Here is a 23,881-nt window from a genome sequence, read left to right on the forward strand (position 1 = left end):
AAATAATCCAAAATAATTTCCCCCTGTTCTGTAGCATAAGGCCTGCAATGGTCACATCTCATTTCAGTGCTGCCCTCTAGTACCATCACAGTCACAGGCAATGGCTGGTTTGGAAAATTAATCATGCTTCCCTGGCATCTAATTGTTTAACTTGAGTCCAAAAAGATTACTTAGTGCTGTAAAACCATTAGTATCTTACACAGTACAGCTGCATAATTAGAAACAGTGGACAAAACAGATAAAAAAAATAACCTTTAATAATATGAACTCCATTCCTTTATGGGAAGCATAATACAAAACAACAACCAGCAACAGGCCAGATGCAATGAAATACAAACTAAGTTTCTAGAGCAATAAAAGCAAGATATGTGGCAGCAGTCAACGCAAACTTCTTTTGAAAGATGTATTTTTATTTAAGTAACTATATGAGAAAGATGGAAGCTGGCAGCCCAGATGGCACCCTGAAACTTCAGGTCTATATCAGAGGTAGGCTGCCAGTTTAAAATTCCCTCCAAGTGCTGTGCTTTAAAATAATCTTGTTTCAGCTGGACTGCAAGTCCAAGCGGGCCTGCAATTAGAAGATGCTACACTTTGCTGATTTATCTTTCTGTTAAGAAATATACCACGTTTTGCATGGCACACGGGTATACTCACATCACTTTCTAATCAGGAAGCAAAGATGCTGCAGTAGACCAGAAATAGCATCTTGCAGCACTACCAAAATAATGCCACAATATGGATTGTTTAGGCTGTCTCTTGTATAATAAGATTTCAATAATGTATATATCCCCTTAAAAACAATGCTGGGATGCTACAATTATAGATATAAAAAGGAAAACACGATGAGTGTTAAAAATAATTTCCAACAGCAGAATGTGGTTGCATATTTAAAATCTTAAATGAAACAGGATCTCATAAGAGGAGTTTTCAGGCCTTATAAGTTCACATCAGTTGACAGTTACACTTAATTAACCATTAAAACTACCCACTCCATCTCTTTTTATAGTATGGGGATTGTAGAAAGGAGAAAGCTTTATTGACTGACGAGTTTCCATTGAAAACAGACTTGCTGCAGTCCACCAGAACTTCAGGAAAGCAGGGGTACACATCTGTGAGATATTACTTAATTCTTACTACAAGTCATTTTTGATCACCAGAAAAATCTAGGTTAGGACATAGGCAGAAAAAGCAGCATGCTGCTGTTCAGCAGAGAAAGTACTAGCTGGTCTGGGAGAAAGACTGACAATTACCTACATCAGATCAGTTGCTGAGAGAAGCACCTCTTGATACCCACTAAAAGAGAGCTCTCCCCTCCTGGGGCAAGGGCTGCAGTCTCTCCTTCTTGAAACCAAAATAAAACCTGTAGTAAGCAGTTAAAATATTTACTCTGGTCTCTTAACTGATGTTTATCTTATTTCTACATCCAGACACTCTGAAAAAGTAGGTGTTTTCTGGATATCACCACTTGAAACTTTAGGTCTGTTGGAAGCCCATGCAAAATTGGTGAGACTTCCAGTCCTCAGCTGCTGACCCTTAGCTGTCCTTCCCTTCCTATTTTAATGCAAAGGAAGGTCAAATTAAATAAAATATTAAAATGGTATGAAACCCACATACATTGTTTTATATGTATTCTATACTGACTTACATGGCATTCAAGGTCAAAAACACCACCACCACCCAAAACAAAAAGGGAATCAGCACTTAAAATTGACAAGAGCGCTGCTAACTCTCTAGTGTCATTTCCATAGAAACCGGCCTGCTAAAAAACAAGGCAAGGCATTAAAATCAGTGAGCTTTAAAATGTTCATTCTACCTTGTTTTTGCTGATCCAAATGCTGTTACCACAGAAACAGGAGGAGCAGCCGAACCAGCTGCCGGGAGCTGGGAGTTACAAGTCTCATTTGTCGATGGGCTCGGCCAGCTGCCAGCCAGGCACTGCAGGTGGAGATATCCCCTGCAGCAGGCATTGACCTTGGCCTCGTGGCACTTCAACTTTGGGTGAAAACCAGACTGAGACCCTCCTTACAGGAGAGGGCATTCTACTCTGTATTTTGCTGAAAAAGCAGCCCTAAAAGGCTGTGGGGCTGACATAGACCCTCCAGGAGTCACTGGAAATCTCTCAGTGACTCCAGTAGTCTTTAAGACCCAGACATACACACACATACAAACACAAGCACAAAGCACATCACCATCATCTTTCATTTTGGTTGCTGGTGGTTTCACCTGCTAATTCTGCACGAATCTTTTATAACCATTCCTCCTCATGTCACATCCTTGTTGAATGTCAGAGAGAAGCTTATGCTTTTCCATTTCCCCTTTCCCTTGCCCAGTGCTGACAGAGACAAGTGCTACTGGAAATATTTTACAGCCTTCCAAAGAAGATGAATTGTTCCAGCTTTGCTTGGCACTCAGCTGGTCAGCTGCCTCTCTTGCTTTGTTCCATGAAAACACTCTCTTATCTATGCAAGCTGATACCTAGATTTTTCAGTGCTGGGTAAGGTTACCTCATTTATTGACTGACTATGGAAACCAAAAGGCCTATTTGCTGAGAAAAACATTCAGGTATTATATTATAACCTACTATGTAGAAATGGCCCGATGTGTTGGTACTGTAGCAGTGTCTGGTGAAAGCCCTAACTGTGATGTTCAATAGTTAATGCAATCTATCAAAAACCGTATCATTTATCTTTCAGTTAATCAGAAAGAGAATATATTAGATACTTTAAATAATTAAGGATATTAAAAATGCATTACCAAATGTTTATCATTAAGTAAACTGGCAAAAGAAGAGTAGGGTATTTTACAGGAGTCTAAAAATAAAGATGTCTCAGGTATCTCCTCTCTCTCCAAGCATGTGTTAAAGATTTATATCTCACTAGATGAGAGAAGAGCAGGAACAGCATTGCAGGGGTCAGGCTGACACTACATAATACAGTTAGATCACACAGCTATGGTAGCAGGGGCGACTGGCAGAACATCAAGGATGAAAATACACAGGTGAAGTAGACAAAAGAGAAAAGTGAACATGAGGACAAGAGACTGAATGGAAAGAACAGGAGGAAAGGGAAATGGAAGAAATAAGACAGATGAAACAACACTGCTAAGACAGGCTACAACCAGAGAAAAAAGAAAGGGTAACTATTTAAAATGAAGTGGATCAGTAACAGTGAAAACAACAAAAGAACCAATGACCACAAAAATATTGATTTTATTTTTCAAGATAGCAGCTGAAAAGCTGCAATGCTTTTACTCATGGCAAGAAGCAGAAGAGGCAGCAATCTCCCTAAGAGGCAAAAGCTGTGAGAGGAAGAAGGGTAGCCAGATAGTTTGTAATGAAAGACCCCGAGCAAACTGCATCATAAAGCATCTACTAGGCAGATGAGAAAGTTAAATAAGCCATTTTAATTATCCTTTCTTATTGCAGGCTTCCTCACAACACACTGCTCTCATTATGAAAGGGTTCAAAAGTAACATTATCAAGAGAGTGCTCTCTTGGAACAATTAGTTTAACCTAATGAACACAAGCTTCCCTAATTAGCTCAGGAAAGTAAGAAGGATCCAACTGCTCAACTCTGCGTGTAGACTAAGGAGAGAAAACGCAGCAAGCAGAAAGCCTGCCAAAGAAGGAAACTACAATGACGAAATTTCAAATCTAGCTAGAGAGGCATTTAAAAAATAGGGCCTGCTCCAATAAAGACTCTGTCTTTTAAACAGAAAGGACAGAGAAATAAAACACATCCTAATTCTAAGAAGGGACAGAAAAATAAAGCACAGCCTAAATATTGGGACTTTTTTTTTCTGAAAGGCAGCGCAGAGTATTTTCTGATCAGCTTAATTTTTATGAGTTAACACCTGCAGCAGCATTCAAATGCCAACTAATCCCACTCGCTGCAGAGCTCCAACACTCAAAGCCTAACATCAAACGTGCCCAAGTATGGAATAAAGCAATCCCCAGCACAGAGAGCGTGCGATCTGGCGTGATATAGAATCGCGGAGTAATGAGAGAACCTTCGGAGCGGCCTGCAGCAGGACATGGCATGATACCCAGGGACCAGGAATAAACACACCTCGCTCACCCCACACAAAGTTGCTCCAAATGCTAACAGCACTGCTTAGGAGTTAGAGCTAAACTCATGCCCTATGGAAGGTTATTCCATGTGCTATCGGATTATTTAAAATATAAGAACAAAAAAAAATTTCACATGAGCGTATACTGATTGCTTGTTATCAGTTACAATGTAGGAAGGAACGGACCCTGTTTAGCAAGCCTGGGCCTTGTTCAACTGGACTGCCCTTCCACCCTCTCCTGACTCGGATTTCCAATTTTTGCACATACCTGTCTGATCAGAGCCAGCTGCAGTGATAGGTAGAGGATGATTTGGTGATCTTCTGGGGCCAAGTCACGTGCTCTTTAAGGATGACCACACAATACAAAAAGAAAGTGACTGTTAGATCCCACTTTGCAGAACCCCTTCACCATGAGTCACACACAAGCACAGAACAAAACCCAGTCTCCCCCCACAGAAAACTAGTCCAGTAATGGAGGAGCACACTGAAACTACACAAAAACAGAACAACGCTTAGGCTGGTCTGGTTAAGCCATAGTCACAGGAACAAGTATGAGAAACACAACTACCAGGATGTTATACAACTTATGTGCTCCTTCATTAAATGCCACTTAGTATTTTGGAACTTGTATAACTAATATTTTAAAAGTACCTCTGAGCTCATAACCAAACCATCAAAGCATTATTTTAAGTAATTTATGTGATGGACATAGTTGTCCAACTTGTTCCTATACTGCCACTTCTCAAAAAATAGGAGAGGGCTAGGTTAGCACTGAAAAAGTAGTCACTATTGCAGCTATGAGCATGTAGAAGACCAAAGATCAGGAACCTGTGACATGAGCTGGTGCTCAAACACACAGAACATTCTCCATCCTGCAGCTTCTAGTCTAATCTTTGACAGTAGACTCCTAATATGGAAAGGTAAGACACTGAGGGAGGAATGATTTGATGACAGGAGCTGAGTCTGGACCAAAACCAAGGCACTTACTTCTCAGGCTTGGACTCCGAGATATTACCTTCTAGTCCACAGTAGGCAGCATGCTCTGCAGTGATCCCTCAGCTAATGAAGGCTGCAGTGTCTCCAGAACCAGACATGGAAACCTTTCACACAGCCTCATGCAAGGCAAGGAACAGGGATGGACAACCGGGGCAGAATTGCCCCCCTCAGATTATGTTAAGTGTGAAACTGCAGCCTGAGTTTACTAGCTTGTGGAGAAGCCATTAACCCAGGCAATGAGAGGACAGTATTTTGGGGAACCTAACCTAGGAGCAGTGTGGGGCACCAGCTCATGCCACACTGGCAGCCCAGTCTAGGAACCAGTGGATTATCCCCTCTCTGACTCGCAGAGCTCACTCGCAGCTCTACAGCACAGGGAAGTAATTTTGCAGGGGAGAGATGGGGAAGAGGAAGGTCCCTTGTAGCCAACTGACATTCCTGACCTCTTTCTGGGCTGCATTCCAAGACACCAGGGAAGCCTGCACCTGCACTGCCCTGCCTGAAGCAAGTACAATTAACATCCTTACGAGGGACAAATGACAGACTGACAATATTGGTGGTTATAACCCCTGCCAACACTATTAATTTGCTAATAGTAAACAAATAAGCAAATAAGAATAAAAGAATTACTTCAGGAAACAAACCACACACCATTTTAATGGCAGCCACCTTTCAAATGTCATCTTGGCCTGTGAGCAAGAAGCTGTTGAAGTTGACTTTTATAATTTATGGCTCTGGAACAAATTAATTTAATATGGACTGAACATGTCCTGTAACTACAAGTCAAGGTAGTACTCAGGGATTCTGAAGCAATGCCAAAGAGATCAAGGTGCAATTAGTACAGGTAAGCCACTAATTTCTCCTTCCACTACAAAAGAAACACCAAAATCCACACCAAAAAAAAACCCCAAACCAAAACAAAAACCACAAAACCCCAACAAAACAAAAAGCAACCCCCAAAAATCTCCAACCAAACAACAACAACACAAGATAGAACCTAGCTTTGCCCTAAGCTGTAGGAGCAGTGTGAGCCACGTCTTTAGAAAGCAACTCTTGTGAAACCTTCAGTAGCCTCTGCAGCAAATAAATAACAGGGGTAAGTTCACAAGAATATAGCAGAGGAGGTTAATGGTGCTTTTGGAAAGAAACAGCCAGTTGTTACTTTACTGCTCAGTTTTCTCAGAAGGAATTAGAAAAATATTTGATGCAATCTTCCAGCTGAAAAGCTCCCTTACAGAGATGGCTACAGGCCAAAATATGGCCTGTGAGATCACACACGTACTTCAAAAAAAGGTGAAAAACAAGGAAGACCAAAAAACAGAGAAACCAAACTCAGACATTTAGAAAAACACTAGAAACCAGCTATCACATTCCCTGAAATTTAAGTAGCTAATGATTGGCTAGAAGCATGTCTGCTTCCTAGCTAGAGTTAAGATACCATGAAAACAAGTCACAGCCAATGGGAAAGGTCAAAGGATAAAAAAATAAATGCAGCTTAAAAGCACTGCAGCAGTGTGATTACATAAAAATTGGTCAGTAGTGCAGGAAATAGTGTACCTTAAAAGTATATCCCAATCTAAATACTGAACAAATAAATGGCTTTTAAAAATTTTATCTCTCTGATCTCCACAGGGTAAACATCCAGAATTAGATCTGTGGTTTCAGCTCTTGCAATCACTGCAAAAACAGTGCAAGGCAAACGTGTTGAACTCCTTGTTCATCATCAGCAATACCGCCAAGATCCAGTAGTTAGTAGCAGTTCAACCTGCTAAACCTGAACTTTGAGATCAGTTTTGTAAGATATTTACGACCACACCAAACCCAGAATTAGATACTTCAGCCCAAGATTTAGACCATATGAGCTTCCATTCAGTTACCATCTGAAGCCTATAGGCATCTACATTTACAATGTTAACTGACCAAACACCACCCAGTGTATTTTGGGTAGCGTAACTCATGCATAACAGGGTCAGGAAGCTCACACCTCACCTCTCTACCCCACATAACTGACAAAAATGGATTTTAATGCAAACAGTTTTACTTGAGGTAACTGTAGTTACAGAAGAGTTTAATTCACAGTTACTTTCAGGGCAGAGCCATTGCATCAGTCACCCCCACAAAATACAGTGTTGAACAGGTGAGTGGTGATTGCTTTCTACCGCTAGCTCTGTAGTCTCCTCTTCATACAACAGCTCCTGTAAACACTCATTAGGACAGCAATTATCCCCTCCCTGGTAAATGACTGGTGCCAGGTCACCCTGTAGCAGCCTACACCCTGATGGTGAAGGTACTTTCCCACCATGAGGGAAGCAAGAGTTTAAGCCTGCTTCACACAGGAACTGAGACAAAATTAGCTTTCCATGTTTGCCAGCTGGCATCATGTGAGGAAGCTGCATCTCCCAGCGTGGTAGATCTCACTGCAGCTAATTTGGGGCTAAGGTTATTTCCGTTAGTGGCACAACAGGTACTCTTACCTTGGATAGTCAATCAAATAATCACTGCATTTAGCCACCACAAGAATGGTTTTGACAGGCTACTGCTGAAATCTAATGAACTGTTTTTAAAGCTTTCAGGCAAGGAAGTCTAATGCAGACGGGGTTAAAAAAAACATTAAAAACCAACAGTTATTCTAAATTCATTCAAAGAAATACAAAATGGAAGTATCTTCAAGATTCCTACTCACCTCTCCAAAGTCTGAAGTGCTTTCTTGTTTAATTCATCCTGAGTGCTCTTCAGAGTAGCTGTAGGACAAGATACAGTGCCATTTAGGAGTTGAATTCAATGTTTCAGATTAAAGAAATAAATGCATCGAGTATTTCAAACTGGGAACATAAAAACTGTGGAAATCTGGTGTGGGTGTGGTGTGTGTGCATGTGCTCATTTCAACATGAATTCTCAAATTAATTTTTATTAAAGATTCTTTTAACTCTCTTGTTTGAAATACTGAAGCATTTTTTTTATTTACGTACGCCACTGAAGGGAACTGGGAGGAGAAGGGGCCATACACTACCTAGATACCAAGAGCATTAGAGGCTCTCTGCCAGGTTGGCATAAATGCTAATCGCAGTAACCTGCAGCATACTCTGATTTGGATACCGACCACCTCCACCACCATCTTTGTGTAGGAGGGTGTTGCAGGTTGAACAGGAAACACCAGGAGCCAAGCTTACAGATCTGTGACAAAACCTTTGACAACACAACACCTTCCTTGAGACCACAACAGACTTCTAGGCTACTTCAGGTGTGGCATTAGCTGCTAATGCTCTCTTTCATGCCTGTAGTTGCTTGACTAATGGATCCTGCCCACCACGTTCACTTATCAACATATAAAATAATTCCTAGCCAAAACCAAGAGAAGAATCAAGTTCTTGTTCTGCCAGGGTATAAGATAACTTCATCATCATCATCAAGATCAATGGGAAAAGAAGATGATCTTGGAGAAGCATGGATTTCTCAAGATCCAAAATATCTGGCAAGCTAGTGATAGCCAGTGCATTTCTGAAAACTATCTTGTTTTGGTTCTTAAGTTCTCAGATTTTGCATAGCAGTTGTTTCTCGTTCTGCCTATCCTGAATTTGAGAGCTACTGATAGACAGCACAAAGAAGTGATGAGTAGTTAATCCATCAGCAAACATCCACCTGTGAATATATTTGACTTCATACATCAAATCAATGTATGCTCCAAAACAGAAAGTACCTAACTACTGTATACACTTAGGCAATAAAACCAGATAAAATTCAAGTATTCTTAAAAGTTAAGAGGAAAGAGTTGTGTTCTTCTAGAAGGCATACAAAGATAACCAGTTTCTTTAGATTCTGCAACATGTTAGCAAGTGAAATTTTGAGAGAAAATAATTTCGCTGCAGAAGTTATAGTGATCTGAACTTTTGTATTCCTACATCTTCCAACAGCTCTTCAAAACATCAGGTTCATTTGTGAGGAACATCAGGTTCATTTGTGATCAGGATTTCCCAGATCATAAAGATCAAACTTTGTTTAGGCCTCAAAACCTACTCCAAGTATTAAAAAATGATCAACAAATTTGCATTTAAAAGAATAAATTTGAAGACATGGACTTTCATGCAAAATGCAGCATTCATTAGAAGTAGTTGGAAATATTTCACTCTCGATAGCCTTAAATCAGGGCCACTGCAAAAAAGATAACAAGAGAAGAAAATTTAGGAAAAAAATTTTAAAATAAGATTGGCGCAAACAAAAATGCTCGAGAAGATATTCAAAAGTGTGTTGGTTTTGGCTGGAGTGGAGTTAACTTTCTTCACAGTGGCTAATATGGGGCTGCATTTTGGATTTGTGCTGAACACAGGGTTGATAATGGAGAGATGTTTTTGTTATTGTTGAGCAGAGCTTACGCAGAGCCAAGGCCTTTACCACTTTCTGTACTGCCATGCTAGCAAGGAAGTTGGGGATGCATGGGAGATTGGGAGGAGAGACAGCCTGGACAGGCGACTCAAACTGACCAAAGGGATATTCCATACCATATGACATCATGCTCAGTATATATAAAGTGGGAGGAAGAAGGAGGAGGAGAGGGACGCACATTTGGAGTGATGGTGTTTGTCTTCCCAAGGAACTGTTACACATGATGGGGTCCTGCTCTCCTGGAGATGGCTGAACACCTCCTGCCCATGGGAAGCAGTGAATTAATTCCTTGTTTTGCTTTGCTTTCATGCACGGCTTTTGCTTTCCCTGTTCAACTTTTATCTCAACCCACAAGTTTTCTGGCTTTTACCCTACTGATTCTCTCCCCCATCCCACTGGTGGTAGAGTGAGTGAGTGGCTGTGTGGGGCTTGGTTGTTGGCTGGAGTTAAACCACGACAGAAAGGATTTGACCATACCTATAAACACCTATACAAAAAATGTGTCAGATTCTGTTTCTCTAAAAGATTCCTTATTTAAGTTACAGAGCAATTCTGGAGGTGTCACACAATAACGAAGACTGAAAGAAATGTTGCTATTTGCCCCTCAAATTAAACATCAAAAGGAAAAACTAGAACTTCTAGCTTCCACCTGGTAAGACTAATGTTCAGTCTGTTGTCAGAAAGAACACAAAATATGTTATGGAAATGAAGCGATTACAACTAGTCAGCTTTGCATCTACACTACTGGGAAACAGCATGTGACTTCCACCTCCCACAATATGGACTGCATCTTCAGCTACCACTAAGTTGGAAATCTGGTTGTCCATCTCTAGATTTGTGTCTGACTTAGAGAAACACACTGAAATTTGTGTTTGACAATACTAGGCACTGATGCTATAAGTTAACTATGTCATTTACAGGGTCTTTACAGCTAAAGGAGATACATTAGGAAAAAAAAAAATACTAAAAATGAAAAGTGATTCGGGGAGAGATGTATAAAAAGAAGCTTGGCCAGCAGGTCAAGGGAGCTGATCTTGCCACTCTGTTCTGCTCTTGCGAGACCCCACCTGGAGTGCTATGTCCAACTCTGGGATCTGCAACATAAGAAGACATGGGTCCGCTGGAATGAGTCCAAAAAAGGGCCATGAAAGTGGTTAGGGGGCCGGAACACCTCTTCTATAAAGAAGAGCTGAGAGAGTTGGGGTTTTTCAGCCTGGAGAAGGGAAGGTTCCAGAAGAGGCCTTACTGCAGCCTTCTAATAAGGAAGACAGAGAAGTGGGTTTTTTTTCACCACGGCCTATAGTGATAGGACAAAGGGTAATGGTTTTAGACTAAGAGGAAAGGTTTAGATTAGATATAGAAGAAATTACTTTCTATGAGGGTGGCAAGACACTGGAACAGGTTGCCCAGAAGACGTTGTGGATGCCCTACTCCTGAATTTGTCAAAAAAAGTCTGCAACCCACCTGTATCATTGAAAAGCTCTCACTTCAAAGAAAAGCTTGCACTAAGGAGACAGAATTAGACAGGTCTGACTAAACTTCTAAAATTTGCACTCCATTCTCCGAGGGTGACAGCACTAATGAATTCTTCAGCCCCTACCCTACTCAACTTCACTCACTGTGAGCATGGCTACTGCAGTTCTACCAACCCAAAAAAGTCAATGTGACTTATTACTTAGAGCAAAATAACCTGCAAAACACTCTGACTAATGGGAGGGTGGGCAAAGCAGGGCAGTAGCACAGGGAAGTTTAATTTTCTGAAACTTCAGCAGTCACTCCTGTAAGACACAGTACTTTTGCAAAGGCTACCTTAGCAGGCCAAGATTTATTTTTTAAAGCACTCAGGGTTTTCAAAAGAGCTTAAGCCTTACTAAAGGCCTTACTTGCCTTCAGCAATATTTTGGTACCTAAACACAAAGCTCTAAAGTCGCATTTGAAAACAAAAGAGGACAAGTTCTGTGTTAGAAGCAGGTAGAGCACAGTGGGTGTGAATGCATGAAGTGAAATTCTTAATGTTGAGCATCAGCATCAACACTGCCATCATGGGACAGGGATCTAGTTCTAGTCTTGTCCAATGGACTGAACACCCATAAACACCTGAAGCATAATCAGGTCTATTTATGAAACACATTAGTTTTGTGGGAAATAATTCAGTTGTAATGTGCAAAACTGTTCCACTATGTGAATCACAACACAAGTGGGCATGGCAGAGCCTTAACACTGATGTGCATGCATCCTTCTGCAAGTATCAGGGGGTTTTGGAAACTATTCCCTTGTGTTAAGACACCTAATAGGGCAAGGCATACAGCTTTAGCATCCAGAATTATAATTAAAGATTGCATGTGCTGACTTATCTCCAAAAGCAAAACTGTCAGGTTTGTTCACTAATAATTTATTCACTTACAGTGAACAAATTTAAGGGTTTTTTTTCAACATTAACCAGTGCTGTCTCTATGCTGATTGTTAGTAAAATCCACACAGACTGATACAATAAGTTTCCAATTCAGTGCCTGATCCACAGCCTCCTACCAAAATTCTAAATGAAAACAGAGATATAGCAGTCTTTCATTTCTGAAAAAAGTGTGAGGGACTGTTCAATCTACAAAGATTTCACAAAAGATTCACAAAGATTTCACTACTTGTGAGGTGGTGATGTGAGATAAGAAGAGCACTTGTATTTCACAACACATTCTCAACCCAGTCTTTCCTATTTAGGCCTTTGTTACATTCATCTTGCCTTTCCCTGTCTTCAATGGATTCTTCACCAGACCTAAAGGAGGCAAGGTTGACAGTACAGCTTATGCCAAAACTGGAAATATGAGGAGAAAAGGTTTACTGTTGACATTGACCCATTGGGAAGAGATCTGCAAAAATGGACATTCAATACGCAAAGTTTTGTGCTTCCATGAGAGAGGCAAAAGTGCAAATTACTTCCTCTGAGGACACATCTTTCAGCTACTTCAATGAGACTTATTTCAAGAAACATGTAATTAGACATTAAGAACAAGGAAGCTACATACTTGCTACCCAGCATAAGTTTCAGGAAGTCTTGTTTCCTTCCCATAATAGTTGGGAAGTGACTTCTTATCAAATGCTTCCACAAGTTCTTTCAATTGTCATTCAGCAGAATTCTCTCTTCTGACTTTGCTTTTTAGCAAATGCTTTTCACAGGCCACAAAGAAAACGCTTTAATACAACTCTGTGGTGCCTTTGTCACACAGGAGGAGAAATAATTACTAAAAAGATATATTTAATAAGAAAGCCTAACCTTGGATGGAAGACATCTTGATATAATGCTGTAAGCTTTAGAAGGCAATGGGTCAAGTGTCTCTGAAACACTTAACTACCATTGAAAATGCTGATTCACTGAAAGTCAACTCAAGTAGAAAGTTATAGAAACCATATATACACACACAGATGTTTGACTGTCTGAATATGTCACTATGAACTGGCATAAACACAATGATGAACAAGATTGACAATATGAGGCAGGATTACACAGGGGAGTTGCTGTCTCCCTTTCAGCATGTTCTAGCCATGCTTGCTCACTGCCATATGCTATCTTTTTTAATGATGCTAATGAAAAATGTCTTGCTAGTGCAAATTTGACATTTTCTAGTAAAATACAGCTCCATATTCATGACCATCATATGTATGCTTGTGAAGGACTTAATCCATTTCATTAAAATACAGTCTGAAAGGTGAAAATACACTCTTCATATTTCCCTCAAATAACTGAGTGCCTAGTCCTATCGACTAAAAGGCTAGAGATACAAGGATGAGGCAGATATTCCAGTGTTTATAAATCAGACAGTAATTTAGAAAAATACCAAGGCAGTTGTTGTGAAGACTGGTTTTTTTACATTAAAAGGACACAATAATGAACTAATCTCTTGAAAACTCAGAGACTTCCAGAAGAAGAGTTTCCAACTCACATTTTGCTGCACCAAAGTATTTTTAGAGCCAGAGAACAGCACATGCCTCTACAACTCCATTCTTTAGAAACCACCTTCTTTCCATACTGAGGATAACAACTTGATTGTAATGGGCTAACATAGAAAACCTTCCATCTCTGAAAATAGTCTCTGAAATCTTGTATAGCTTCAGAAATAGTTCAAACAAAATCTAGGCAAAATGCCCTAAAAAAACTATGCTGTTAAGCAGAACTCTATTTCTAATGAAATTAAAAAAATATATAAGAGAAAGTTTAGGCTAGGAGGGACATTTTTTTTTTTTTGCATTAACTTTCTAGGGGGAACTATTCTGGGGCAGAGAAATGGGGAACTGGAGAGAGCCACCATGTCTGTTAGCCTCCATGATGAAAGTAGTTCTCAGAACAGCTGATAAGATATGGCTGGCTGAAAAACTACACCAACTTGCACTACTGAAGAGCACAAATCACTTTCTCATACACATGCCTTGCAGAATTCTGGTGTAGGTTGCAAGGCCAGCATATTTCCATGATACTATAATACAGTCCTTTTACCTTTGTTTCAAGCTTCTTTGATAGAAGAAGTTGGCTTGTCTCTATGGAACCCATCTGAGACAGAAGTCATTGCTTGCATGAGGGCAGGACTGCCACATTGATTAGGAAACACACCAGCTCAGATATTATTCAAAGAAATTGTGTTAGAAGTCCGTCTACCTGTGTTAGAAGTCATAGAATAAACAAAGACTGTTCCCACCTGTGAACTTGATGGAGGTCAGAGCTACAACTCTCCCAGACACTGGGACTTCAATCCCTTCTGGCTACCAGGTGCCAAATCTGCTGGAGCCCATTGTCCAGCCATTCAAAACCCAAACAAGCAGCATTAAAATAAAATACTTCTCACATTGAGTGGTCTGTTTCTAGTCAACATCCACATGTATCAGTGAGGTAGATATTTTTATCTTGTTTACTTCTAAGTAGAGAGAGAAACAACATCACAGAGGTTGAATCTCTGTGGGGAATCAGTATCGTGCCAGGAACTGAAGTCAGGCATTTCTGACACCAGTTCATGGATTGTATTTCTTTGTGATTTATGAGTGGGTGACAAAAATATGAAAAGAGATGGAAAGTTTGACTTTTTGTTGCGTAAATAAGTGAAAGAAATGTACTACAAATATGCAAGTAAAGGACACCAAGCATTGTCAGCTACACTCAGATTACCATCCTCCTAAGTGGATGCATTTCTTCCTTTACCTAAAATCTTCATTTTTATTACCACAGAAGACAGTTCTATGAGCAAGTGAACAGTGCCCATTTATCTTGAAATCTGATTGTTTTTTATGTCTAGTCAGCACTGAAAACAGATTTTCTAATAAATTTCCACAGCTTGCACTGAAGACTTCAAATGCTCTCCATACAACACACTTGACAAACAGGGTAACTCACCATCAGTAGCTTGAAGACTGTATGTCAGGCCCAGCGCCAAGTAACCTTTTGCTAGGGACTCTCCAGCATCCTCACCCAGGTTTATCACCATTTTAGCAAAGTGTTCTCCTTCCTCCAGCTGCAAAAGTGGCAGGTTGAGACTTTATTAAGATTATTCCATTAAACTTACCTATAAGTGATCTGAAAGCCATTCACAGAAGGGTTTTCAGTAATCTCAGTGAACACTCATAGAAAGGAGGATGTAGAAGGTCAGACTAGCAGACCTTGGTGCACATGCACAATTTCAAGAAAAGTTTTGGTTTTGCACCCCAAACTATTTCCAGATGTTTAAGATTAACAAAGGACAATATCTTATTTTTACAGTTCCCTTCAGGCATGCTTTAATCATGTAACCTTAAATAAAAATGCTGGACCAGCTGACTACTTGTATCTTAGTAGTACAGTGATAGGTCTAACAAGTTCTTCCTTCAAAGACCGACCATCAAGTTTTGCTGTAAGGTTTTTTTAAACAGCCGCAAATTTTTACTATCTCTTAAACTGCTACAAGTATCAAACAAAAAAAGCACTTCACTGCAAGCTTTCAGCTGCTGCTTGCAGTTCTGCTGCCAAAAGGAGGCAGAAAATTCAGGACACAAATTTTCATCTGAACTACCATATTACCTTAGCAGCTCTTGCTGCACTAGCCACTTTCTGCACCTTTTGCAAATACATAATTTCCTTGAAACTGCATTTTATATTATAGATCATAACTGGAAGAGAAAGAAGTCACAGTCTCTCAGGATCAGCCTCCAAAATGCTGAAATATGTAAGTTGGTCCCTCCTACTACAGTACAGACTCCTCCCCACAACCTTCCTTCCCAGCTGACACACAGATCTAAGTCCAATGAAAACATAAAAGCTTCAGTATCTGTAAAATCTGAGTTAATGGTAATTTCAAACAAACAAAAAAAGGCGAATAGCATATTACAGAATAGTGTGTCCCTCATTAGCATCACTCACCCATTAGAAGCAGAACAAACTAAGACCTGTAGACTGTACATACCTAGAAAGGTGTAAGCTGGAGAGGTGCAGACAAAAGCTATAAGCAATGCTTGAAAGACAGAGCCTCCAGGAAGACCTGTCTGTACAAGCCAGTATGCAGATCCTGTCAACCATAATCAGAGTCATCTCTAATCAAGATATGGACACCATCAGACTATCTGAAAAATCCTCCTTTTGGAAACTTTATTACATGACCACTGACTTTATGGTATGGGGCAGCAAAATTTTGAGAAAATACATTTTTGTTTGAAATACAACTGGTTTTGACACAACTACTGCAAAGTGCCCTCTTAATACTCAGCTTCATCAGAATTCAGCACCTCATGGCTCCTCAACATCTAAAATGACACATCAGGAAGACTGAGATTTGTTTTAGATTTCTTAAGCCTGACAGTGGCCCTACTGAGTTCCCTGTCACATACTGAAGTGTGTTCTAGACCAGAGTCTAGGACAATGGAAGAAGAAAATGTTCCATGACTTGCCACATAGAAAAAAAACAAAAACCAAAACCAAACCCCACAAACCAACAAAAAACCCCTCCCATGAAACAATAACTGAATTCTTCAGCTCTCAGGAACTTTTATGTAAGACATGAAATCTCTGCGCCCTGAAAATTTATTATGTACCTCTTTGCCACTATAAACAGCTATATTCCCACTCTCTTTCTTCATTGTTTCTCCTCTTCTCCCCACACACACTTTCATCCAAGAAGTCTCCATTAGATAAGAAAAGTGCTATACAAGGAATTCTAATGACTAGCGAACAAGGGTAGGGGTGGGTAGAGTGTATTAAAATAAAAAAAAAAAAGATTAAATGACAGGTTTGGAGCTGAAATGGAGACATTTAAAATTGGAGAGATTTTGCTCCATGGTTTCTCTGAATGGTCACCTGATGGTGTTTGCAGTCTTTGACTGATGCCCTACGCTGCACAAATCAGCAGCACACCATTCAGCCTTCTTGCCTGCCAGTTATCCAGGGCCACCTGTCAGGGTCAGATTAATCTAATGTATAAATAATTAAACACACAACTTTTCAGAATGGCTGAAACAGCACTTCTAGAACATTCTTGTAAACATTTATTCATATTAAACACCACTAATGGCACTATGACCAGCCACAAAGATTCTTATGAATGCAAACTTGGGTTAGCTGAAGTCTGCTTTAAGAATAAGTGGCCTTGCAAACTCCAGCACAGCTGGTTCTGTTCATGAGAACATTTACTTTTCCTCCTTACAGCACTCAGACATCTCTCCTGCCAGCCCTGCTGTGTCAGCCATCTGCCCCCTCCTCTCCCATTCTCCTACTCTTCAATCATTCTGGTAAAGTGCAAAAAGCCAAACCTTTCACTCACATCACCCACCGAGGTTTCAACTCTCCAGTGCATCAGTCTTGCCGATTGCCTAGTCAACTGTGAATCTGGAAACTACTATCTGAAACAGGAAAAACCCCTTTGGGGCATACTTGGGGTTACCAACTAAACTGCAAGGACTACCAGATTGCAGTCTGGATGAATACTCCCTTTTCCATACACCCAAGGGACCAGTAGTGAGCCTGAGCTCTGATCTGCCAGTAAAGCTGTGTCTATGGAGATCCTTAAGGATAGGAGGTATCTCCACTCTATTGTAGACATGGAGAAAGGGAGGGAGGAAGACCTTCAAATGAGGCACCAACCCCTCTGGTGTCTCACAGATAGAACCATTTCCAACTGCAACTCTTGCATGTTGCCACATGACCTGAAGCAGCAGGAAGTGCTCCCTCTTTCTCCTCTCCCCATGTGGTGCCAGGTGTGTGAAATTTCAGCCTGTGGGGCTCACAGAAGTTGTGAGCTCAAAGTACACAGAAATGAGTTGAGTGGCAGAAAGCTTATCAGAAGAATCAAAATGTCCATTCCTACTCCTGCTGCACACCCAGGGGTCAGTCTCAATATGAAGGGAACCTAAATGATTCATTCACTTCAGAAGAGGACTCCAATGTTAAGGTCACACAACACTGCATTGGAAGAGCAAGGAACATCATCAAAAATACCTGTTGCAACTTACAGGCCCTTGCCAGCAAGCTTCTCCTCAGCAGGCATGACACAGCATCACTTTGTGGTTAGGAAATGCACAGTGTACCTGGTTGCTAGCAACTCCCCACACCACAGAAAATATACTGACAGTAACAGCTTGAATTCAGTTTCCTTGGAATCAATACTTGCTATTCTCTCAGAAGTAAGCAATAAACAAAGTCCCAAAGCCACACAGATATACTTCTGATTTGGCCCTTACTGTTCCTACATTCTTCTGCATACTTTGCATTGAAAAACTGGTGGAGAGAAGGGCAGCATTCCAGGTTTCAGGGAGAAGTTCCCTGCCTCCAAGACCTGCATGGAAGAAAGTTCAGAAAGGAGGCATAGGGGAAAAACAACCCAAGAGGAACTTTTTGCATTTTGAACTCAAGCTGTCAGGAGAAACAAACACACACCTGGCACCTGGAGAGAGACAGGCTGCCAAACAGTGAACTGACCAATGAGATGGTAATGCTGTGGGGCTGTTTGGGATTTTTTTCCCTTCCACTCCCTCCATCATATTTCATAGAAAAGGAACAGTTGCTAGCTGTGTTACCCTGAGGGATATTTCCCCTAGCGCATAGAGTGGCTGTTCCAGCCACCCATGTCATTTGACCACAGGTTTTGGTGTGTGCTTGAGCCAAGCGCCTAGGGGCAAACTGACAAGGGAGTGGGGAACAGCAGGTGCTGTCCTTTGGCCTAATGCCACCCAGCTGGTTTCCAACTGCCACCCAGATTGTTTTTAGAAAAGCTCAAGCCCTACCCCACTGAATCAACACCCTCCAGGACTAAGTGGGAGCTGCAGTTCCCACCAGCATGCATTGAGGACAAATTGATGATGTACAGCAGCATGAAAATGACACCTTACTGTGCCAAAAGAGAGGAGCATACAAGGAAAGAGGCAGGAAATATATCAAATGACACTGGATTTAGGATAGCAGAAAAGGTTACTGAAGCAGATGAGTTTGGACACCAGTGACTGAATGATACAGAAGCACTAAAGAGACCCAAATCCTACAGAAAGGATATCTGTGCAAAACTATGGAGGATATCAACTAGTTGAATTGACCTCTTATCACCATTTTCATTACACTGGGTTATAGGTATATAGACTAATTTAAAGAGAAGAAAATAAATATTGTGAAAAGAAAATGGCAAGAGGAAAAATGCATAGGAAGAAAGTGGTCAGTAAGACATAGTCTAATGAAAAGGTTTTGTCCCACAACTGTTTACAGCATACAGAGCTAATTGTGTTACATATGTCAGGAAAAAAATAAATCCTGTGGTTTCTATTGTTGGTCTAGTCAGCATTTTCTCTTTGAGTCACCATTGTTAAGCCCACCAGCTTTTTCTCCAGGTAAGCTCAGCCCTCAGGAATACTCAGGCCTTTCCTCCACTGTAGTGACACTGGTTTGTTCACAGGGGAGATGCATAGAAGGCAAAATTCTTGAACACTTTGACATCTAAAACCCATGGGATTGCCCCAATAACAGTAGTGGTGATGTAGACAAGAATGTCTTTTAAAAGACAAAAGAAATCTCTTGTAGCTCCTTGCCATTCACAGGTTTCTCAGTAGCCTTTAACTCTAGTGACACTGATCCTCTAAATGTCCATTCTGCAGACAGTATAAATCCAATAACAGATTTGATCACTCAGTATTATTCATACTGCAGTAAGACCTAAGCATTTCCAGTCTACTCCAGAGTTCCTAAGTGACTGGGTACAAGCACATGCACAGCATCATTTATTATCTATAGTGGCAGGGTCGACAACAGACAGAAGGAGAGAGAAGCACTCTTGGATTAAGTGGTCTGTGAAAGTAATGAATGATAAACTGTTACCTCAGAAGAATGCAGCTCTAAATCTACATCCTGCCAACCTCCCCTGATACACACACACTGTGACCTCCTGACTTCATGGTATGCCTTACTTAGATTTTATGACTCCATGCATGGTCTGCTCTGGCCCAACACTGCTGCTTCTCCTTTTCCCTGACTGATGGCACGATCTCTGTCTTCCCAGCAAAGCGCTGGAGCACAGCACTTTGCTGTGCATACTAACTAAAAGAAACTAGGGAAACGTCTGAGGCACAGCACCATCTTGTGCTGCAGCTTTTGCCATGGGACAAAGTCCCATGTAGTCATACTAGCTGATCATCCTGGCATCATTTGGTGCTACACCAGTTTAGCACAATACCATGACAGTTATCCTATCAACTGTGGGGCAATGAAAATAATAAGAACATAACTCATGTCTTCCTACTTTGTCAGAGCAGAGTTCAAGTTTATCCTAGGACCTAGGTCCATTTTGCTCTATGTATATTTACAATGTTTTCAACATGCCTTTGTTGAAATGAATGGAGTAAAAGGCACAAAAAGGCATCATAGTAATCCTAAATGCCTTAAATAAGACTCCTAAAATGGAGAAATTCAGTATTTAACACTTGCCTGTAGGCAGAAGTTCTGTTTTTAGTATTTTCACAACACCTGCCATAACAGGGCCCTGGAGAACCTAGATTAGTAGTGAAATTAACAGTACTGTACTATTAAAATATTAAAAACAACAACTCATGCTGCAACTCAAAGTCACTGCCAAAATAGGCAAGTGAGCATTCAGCTGAGGCCGTGCCAGGGAAAGCTGAGTGAACAAGGAAATTGCAGCAAGCGTTTTAGTAAGTGGAACTCTGAATTTATAGTGAAGCAAGGCAAGACAACTTCCGTATGGACGTATCCCAATGCAAGCTATTTCAACTTTCTATAAAAATTTAAAAAAATACTCTGAACTACAATAGTCAAAGACTTCATAGTGCATTCTAGAAAGCTAAAAGACAGCTGGCTAAACACAAATGGGCCTTGTGTTCACTTGATAGAATCATCCACATGCAAGTTCAACAAACTGTTGTGCTGAAACCCCAACAAACTGGAAGGCTTAGCAGCACAATGCCTGAAAAGTAATTCTGAGCTCATTACAAAGACATTTAAAACACCTTTGTAATAGGATAGATACAGTACAGAAGTTCCAACTTTGCTGAAAACCTTTGTATTTGTATTAGGTGCAGGTCCAGCTGCATTCTGACTATACAAATGTGGTTTATATAGGTGCACTAGTTTTGGAGCTTTTCTGGTCCTCCAAGATTACTGGATTAAACTTTAGGATTAATAAGGTATTCATTTATTGTTTACACTTTTTTATTTTGTGAAAACCTACAATTCTAAAAAAGGTAACCAAAACACTGCTTATACCACTGAGTTGTTTACTGCAGGCCCAATCATGAAAGCTAGTGGTTGATGGGGCAGATCATCTCCTGATGTAAGCCAGCATGGTGCCACTAATATGCCAGTGGAGTAATGCCAACTTACATCAGCTAATAATCTGGTCATACTGTCACAACAGAAGCTGGGGGCGGTTCAGTTCTTTTCCACATCAGGCTCTGTTACATATTGATTTGCATGGCACAGTATGAATGTATGCATGTTTTCACTTTGATTTGTTCTGCATTGGGAGATTATTTCATAGATGTGATCTGAGCATCCCCAATGTTGTAAAGCACTATTGTACGTTTCAATTCATTTTTTGTTTTCCCTGGTTCTTAAAGTGTGCTGAGACACCACGTGCAAAGCCAGCAAAATGAGTTAAGTGATCACTAGATTAATCATGAAAGAAAGTGTTCTGTGCTTCTCATGACATTCTGTAATTATCCAGCTGCCTAAACGTTGTGGTTTGTTGGTTTGTTTTTTTTTTTTTTATTGCTAGTAACTGAAATAAGACTAAAAGTACTGCTTGCCCATGGGCTATAAACAAACTGGCTACAATACTGCACTTAAAGCACATAGTAGACAGATGCAGGACATAAATTAGCTGTTTTATTTGGATAAATGGTGATCTGATTTCACCCTTTTCCTGCTTAGCCAGCAATCAAATACATAGATATATTTCCTAATTGAGAAATTAACCATATTTTATATGTTCTGAAAAGCAAGATGTATTTGAGTATTTGCAACTGTTAATATTTGTCCATTAGACTGTTCCCGTGTCATGTCTATCTTCCTTTCTATTTATACTGGCATTGATCAGCTTGTTCACTTCCAGTTTAAATTATTCAATTCTGATTTGATTGCCATGTAATTTAAATGCAAATAATTACTGTAAGGATGACATTTAGAAAAACAGCTCTGCTAAGCAGGAAGGTCTTTATTAGGCACAGGAGTCTGCCAGTAATATTAGAAGCATCCCTTTGACTGTGAGATGTGGGAACCTATCATTTCAGTTCTTTTAAAAGATGTTCTGATTTCCCTCTGACTCTCCTTAATTAAAATTCTTCAATACAATCATGAAGTTTGGTATGAGTGTAGAGCATAGGCCGGTGACTGAAAGGGAGAGGGGAGAGGAATATTTTAAATTTGGTTTTAGTTCACAAGGTTGTGCTCTAGATAAGTGCAGTAAAATTACTCTCTTGTGAAATCATGTTTTTATTTCATACTGAACCCCAGTTCAGAGCCAGGGTCTGACTGAGTAACACTGAAAAGCATTTCTCACAATGAAAAAGCAGTAGATAGAAGACAAAACTCTTACTTGCAATAATCAAAACCAGCTCATTTTTCCCTTCCCTATTATTTAGGGTTAGTCTGTTGCTTTATCAGCCCTGCCATGTATAAGAAGTTTGGAGATTGCCTGAAGACAGAGTTGGGACTGAATTACAGTCTCACCATCTTTTCTAAGTGTCTCTATAACAAGGAATTTTTTAATATGTGCTTTGAAAACTTCATCCAAGATCGTAATAAGTGTTCAACACAGTTGTAATGCTTGGCTTTCACACTGTTTTAACATCTCTAAGAAACAGCAAAAACCTTATTTGCTTTGTTTTAGAAAATAACGTTCACTGTGAAATATCACTGAATGACTTTCAACCCTCAAAATTTAGATACTGAGCTATGGGTACAAAAGAGTTAAATTGCTCCTAGGTCGGGTAGTTCAGCAAGGATTCCCTGAAGGCTCTCAGACCTGGAAGACACTTCCGAGAAAAAAATGCTACCCAGTTTTTGCTGACTCATATATAAACTTAACCATTATAGTTTCAACTGTATAGTTCATTCAAAAACATACATAACCAGATGTCCTCCCTGATGGCGGCATAAATTGATACAACTTAAGTTTAGCTGAACACCAGCTATCACTAGATAGGGATGTAGAGGATGGGGAGGTGAAGATAAGGGGACACAACAGCAGCAAATCTAGCTTCTACAACTTTTCACAAAAATCTAAGCAGATTCTTCTGGTATTTTCTTTCATGTTCTCTTGCATCTTTGTTTTACTGCTACTAGCAATTGCAATCCTTCACTGACTGCAGGGACACCTCGTGGTGAGGACAGGTGAGAACAGCAGGCTGCCGTTCAGTTAATTAAACCAGTCAGCAAAAGACTGACAGATGTTTCTGCTCCTTGGGATAATCAGAATTTCACGGGCACCGACTTCCACTCCCACTCTGCTTCTGGGGCATACATTAACACATCCAGAACACAAAACACTGACACAGCAACTTCAAGAACAAAGGACTGAGCCGTCCAGCAGTCCTGAACTATCTGACAGTCCACTTATAACTCTTAACTTCTGTCTTCCAGGGGCTACAAAAGTGGCCAATTCAGCATGACAGTTGAAGAAGCAGTCCTTAGAACGTCTGTTACGGCTTTCCCCCCTCCTCCTTTCTTTAATGTGCCAGCAAAACACATTTCAGTGACTCACTGCACAATTTTTTGCTAGGATTTTCATTTTTTCAAGAAGCATGCATGTGTGTATGATTGTTAGCAGGGATTCCCTTTCTCCCCACTGCAACTACACTGTGGTACTGTCACTGCAGCACCTGATCCATTACATAATAAGAATTGCATCAGCTTGCTTACCCAGTGCAGTGACCCAATGCAGACCTTGGCAGCCAGAAGAGGAACGGTGGGATCTGTAGGTCTCAGTTTAGCACACTC

At 40.4% G+C, this 23,881-nt stretch overlaps 1 protein-coding gene across 1 annotated transcript in view; it reads right to left on the reverse strand.

Moving 5' to 3' along the window:
- Window positions 1-23,881, reverse strand: part of TTC7A (tetratricopeptide repeat domain 7A) — a 169,892-nt gene that overhangs the window by 92,801 nt on the left and 53,210 nt on the right. The window contains exons 11-14 of the mRNA XM_009076060.1: window positions 23,804-23,878; window positions 14,819-14,936; window positions 7,748-7,805; window positions 4,337-4,409 (exon numbers count right to left, since the gene is read on the reverse strand). Coding sequence (XP_009074308.1) covers window positions 4,337-4,409; window positions 7,748-7,805; window positions 14,819-14,936; window positions 23,804-23,878 — 324 coding nt within the window. The remainder of the gene's footprint in view (window positions 1-4,336; window positions 4,410-7,747; window positions 7,806-14,818; window positions 14,937-23,803; window positions 23,879-23,881) is intronic.

The sequence above is a fragment of the Acanthisitta chloris genome, unplaced genomic scaffold, assembly GCF_000695815.1.
Source record: "Acanthisitta chloris isolate BGI_N310 unplaced genomic scaffold, ASM69581v1 scaffold476, whole genome shotgun sequence".
NCBI classification, from domain to species: Eukaryota; Metazoa; Chordata; class Aves; order Passeriformes; family Acanthisittidae; genus Acanthisitta; species Acanthisitta chloris.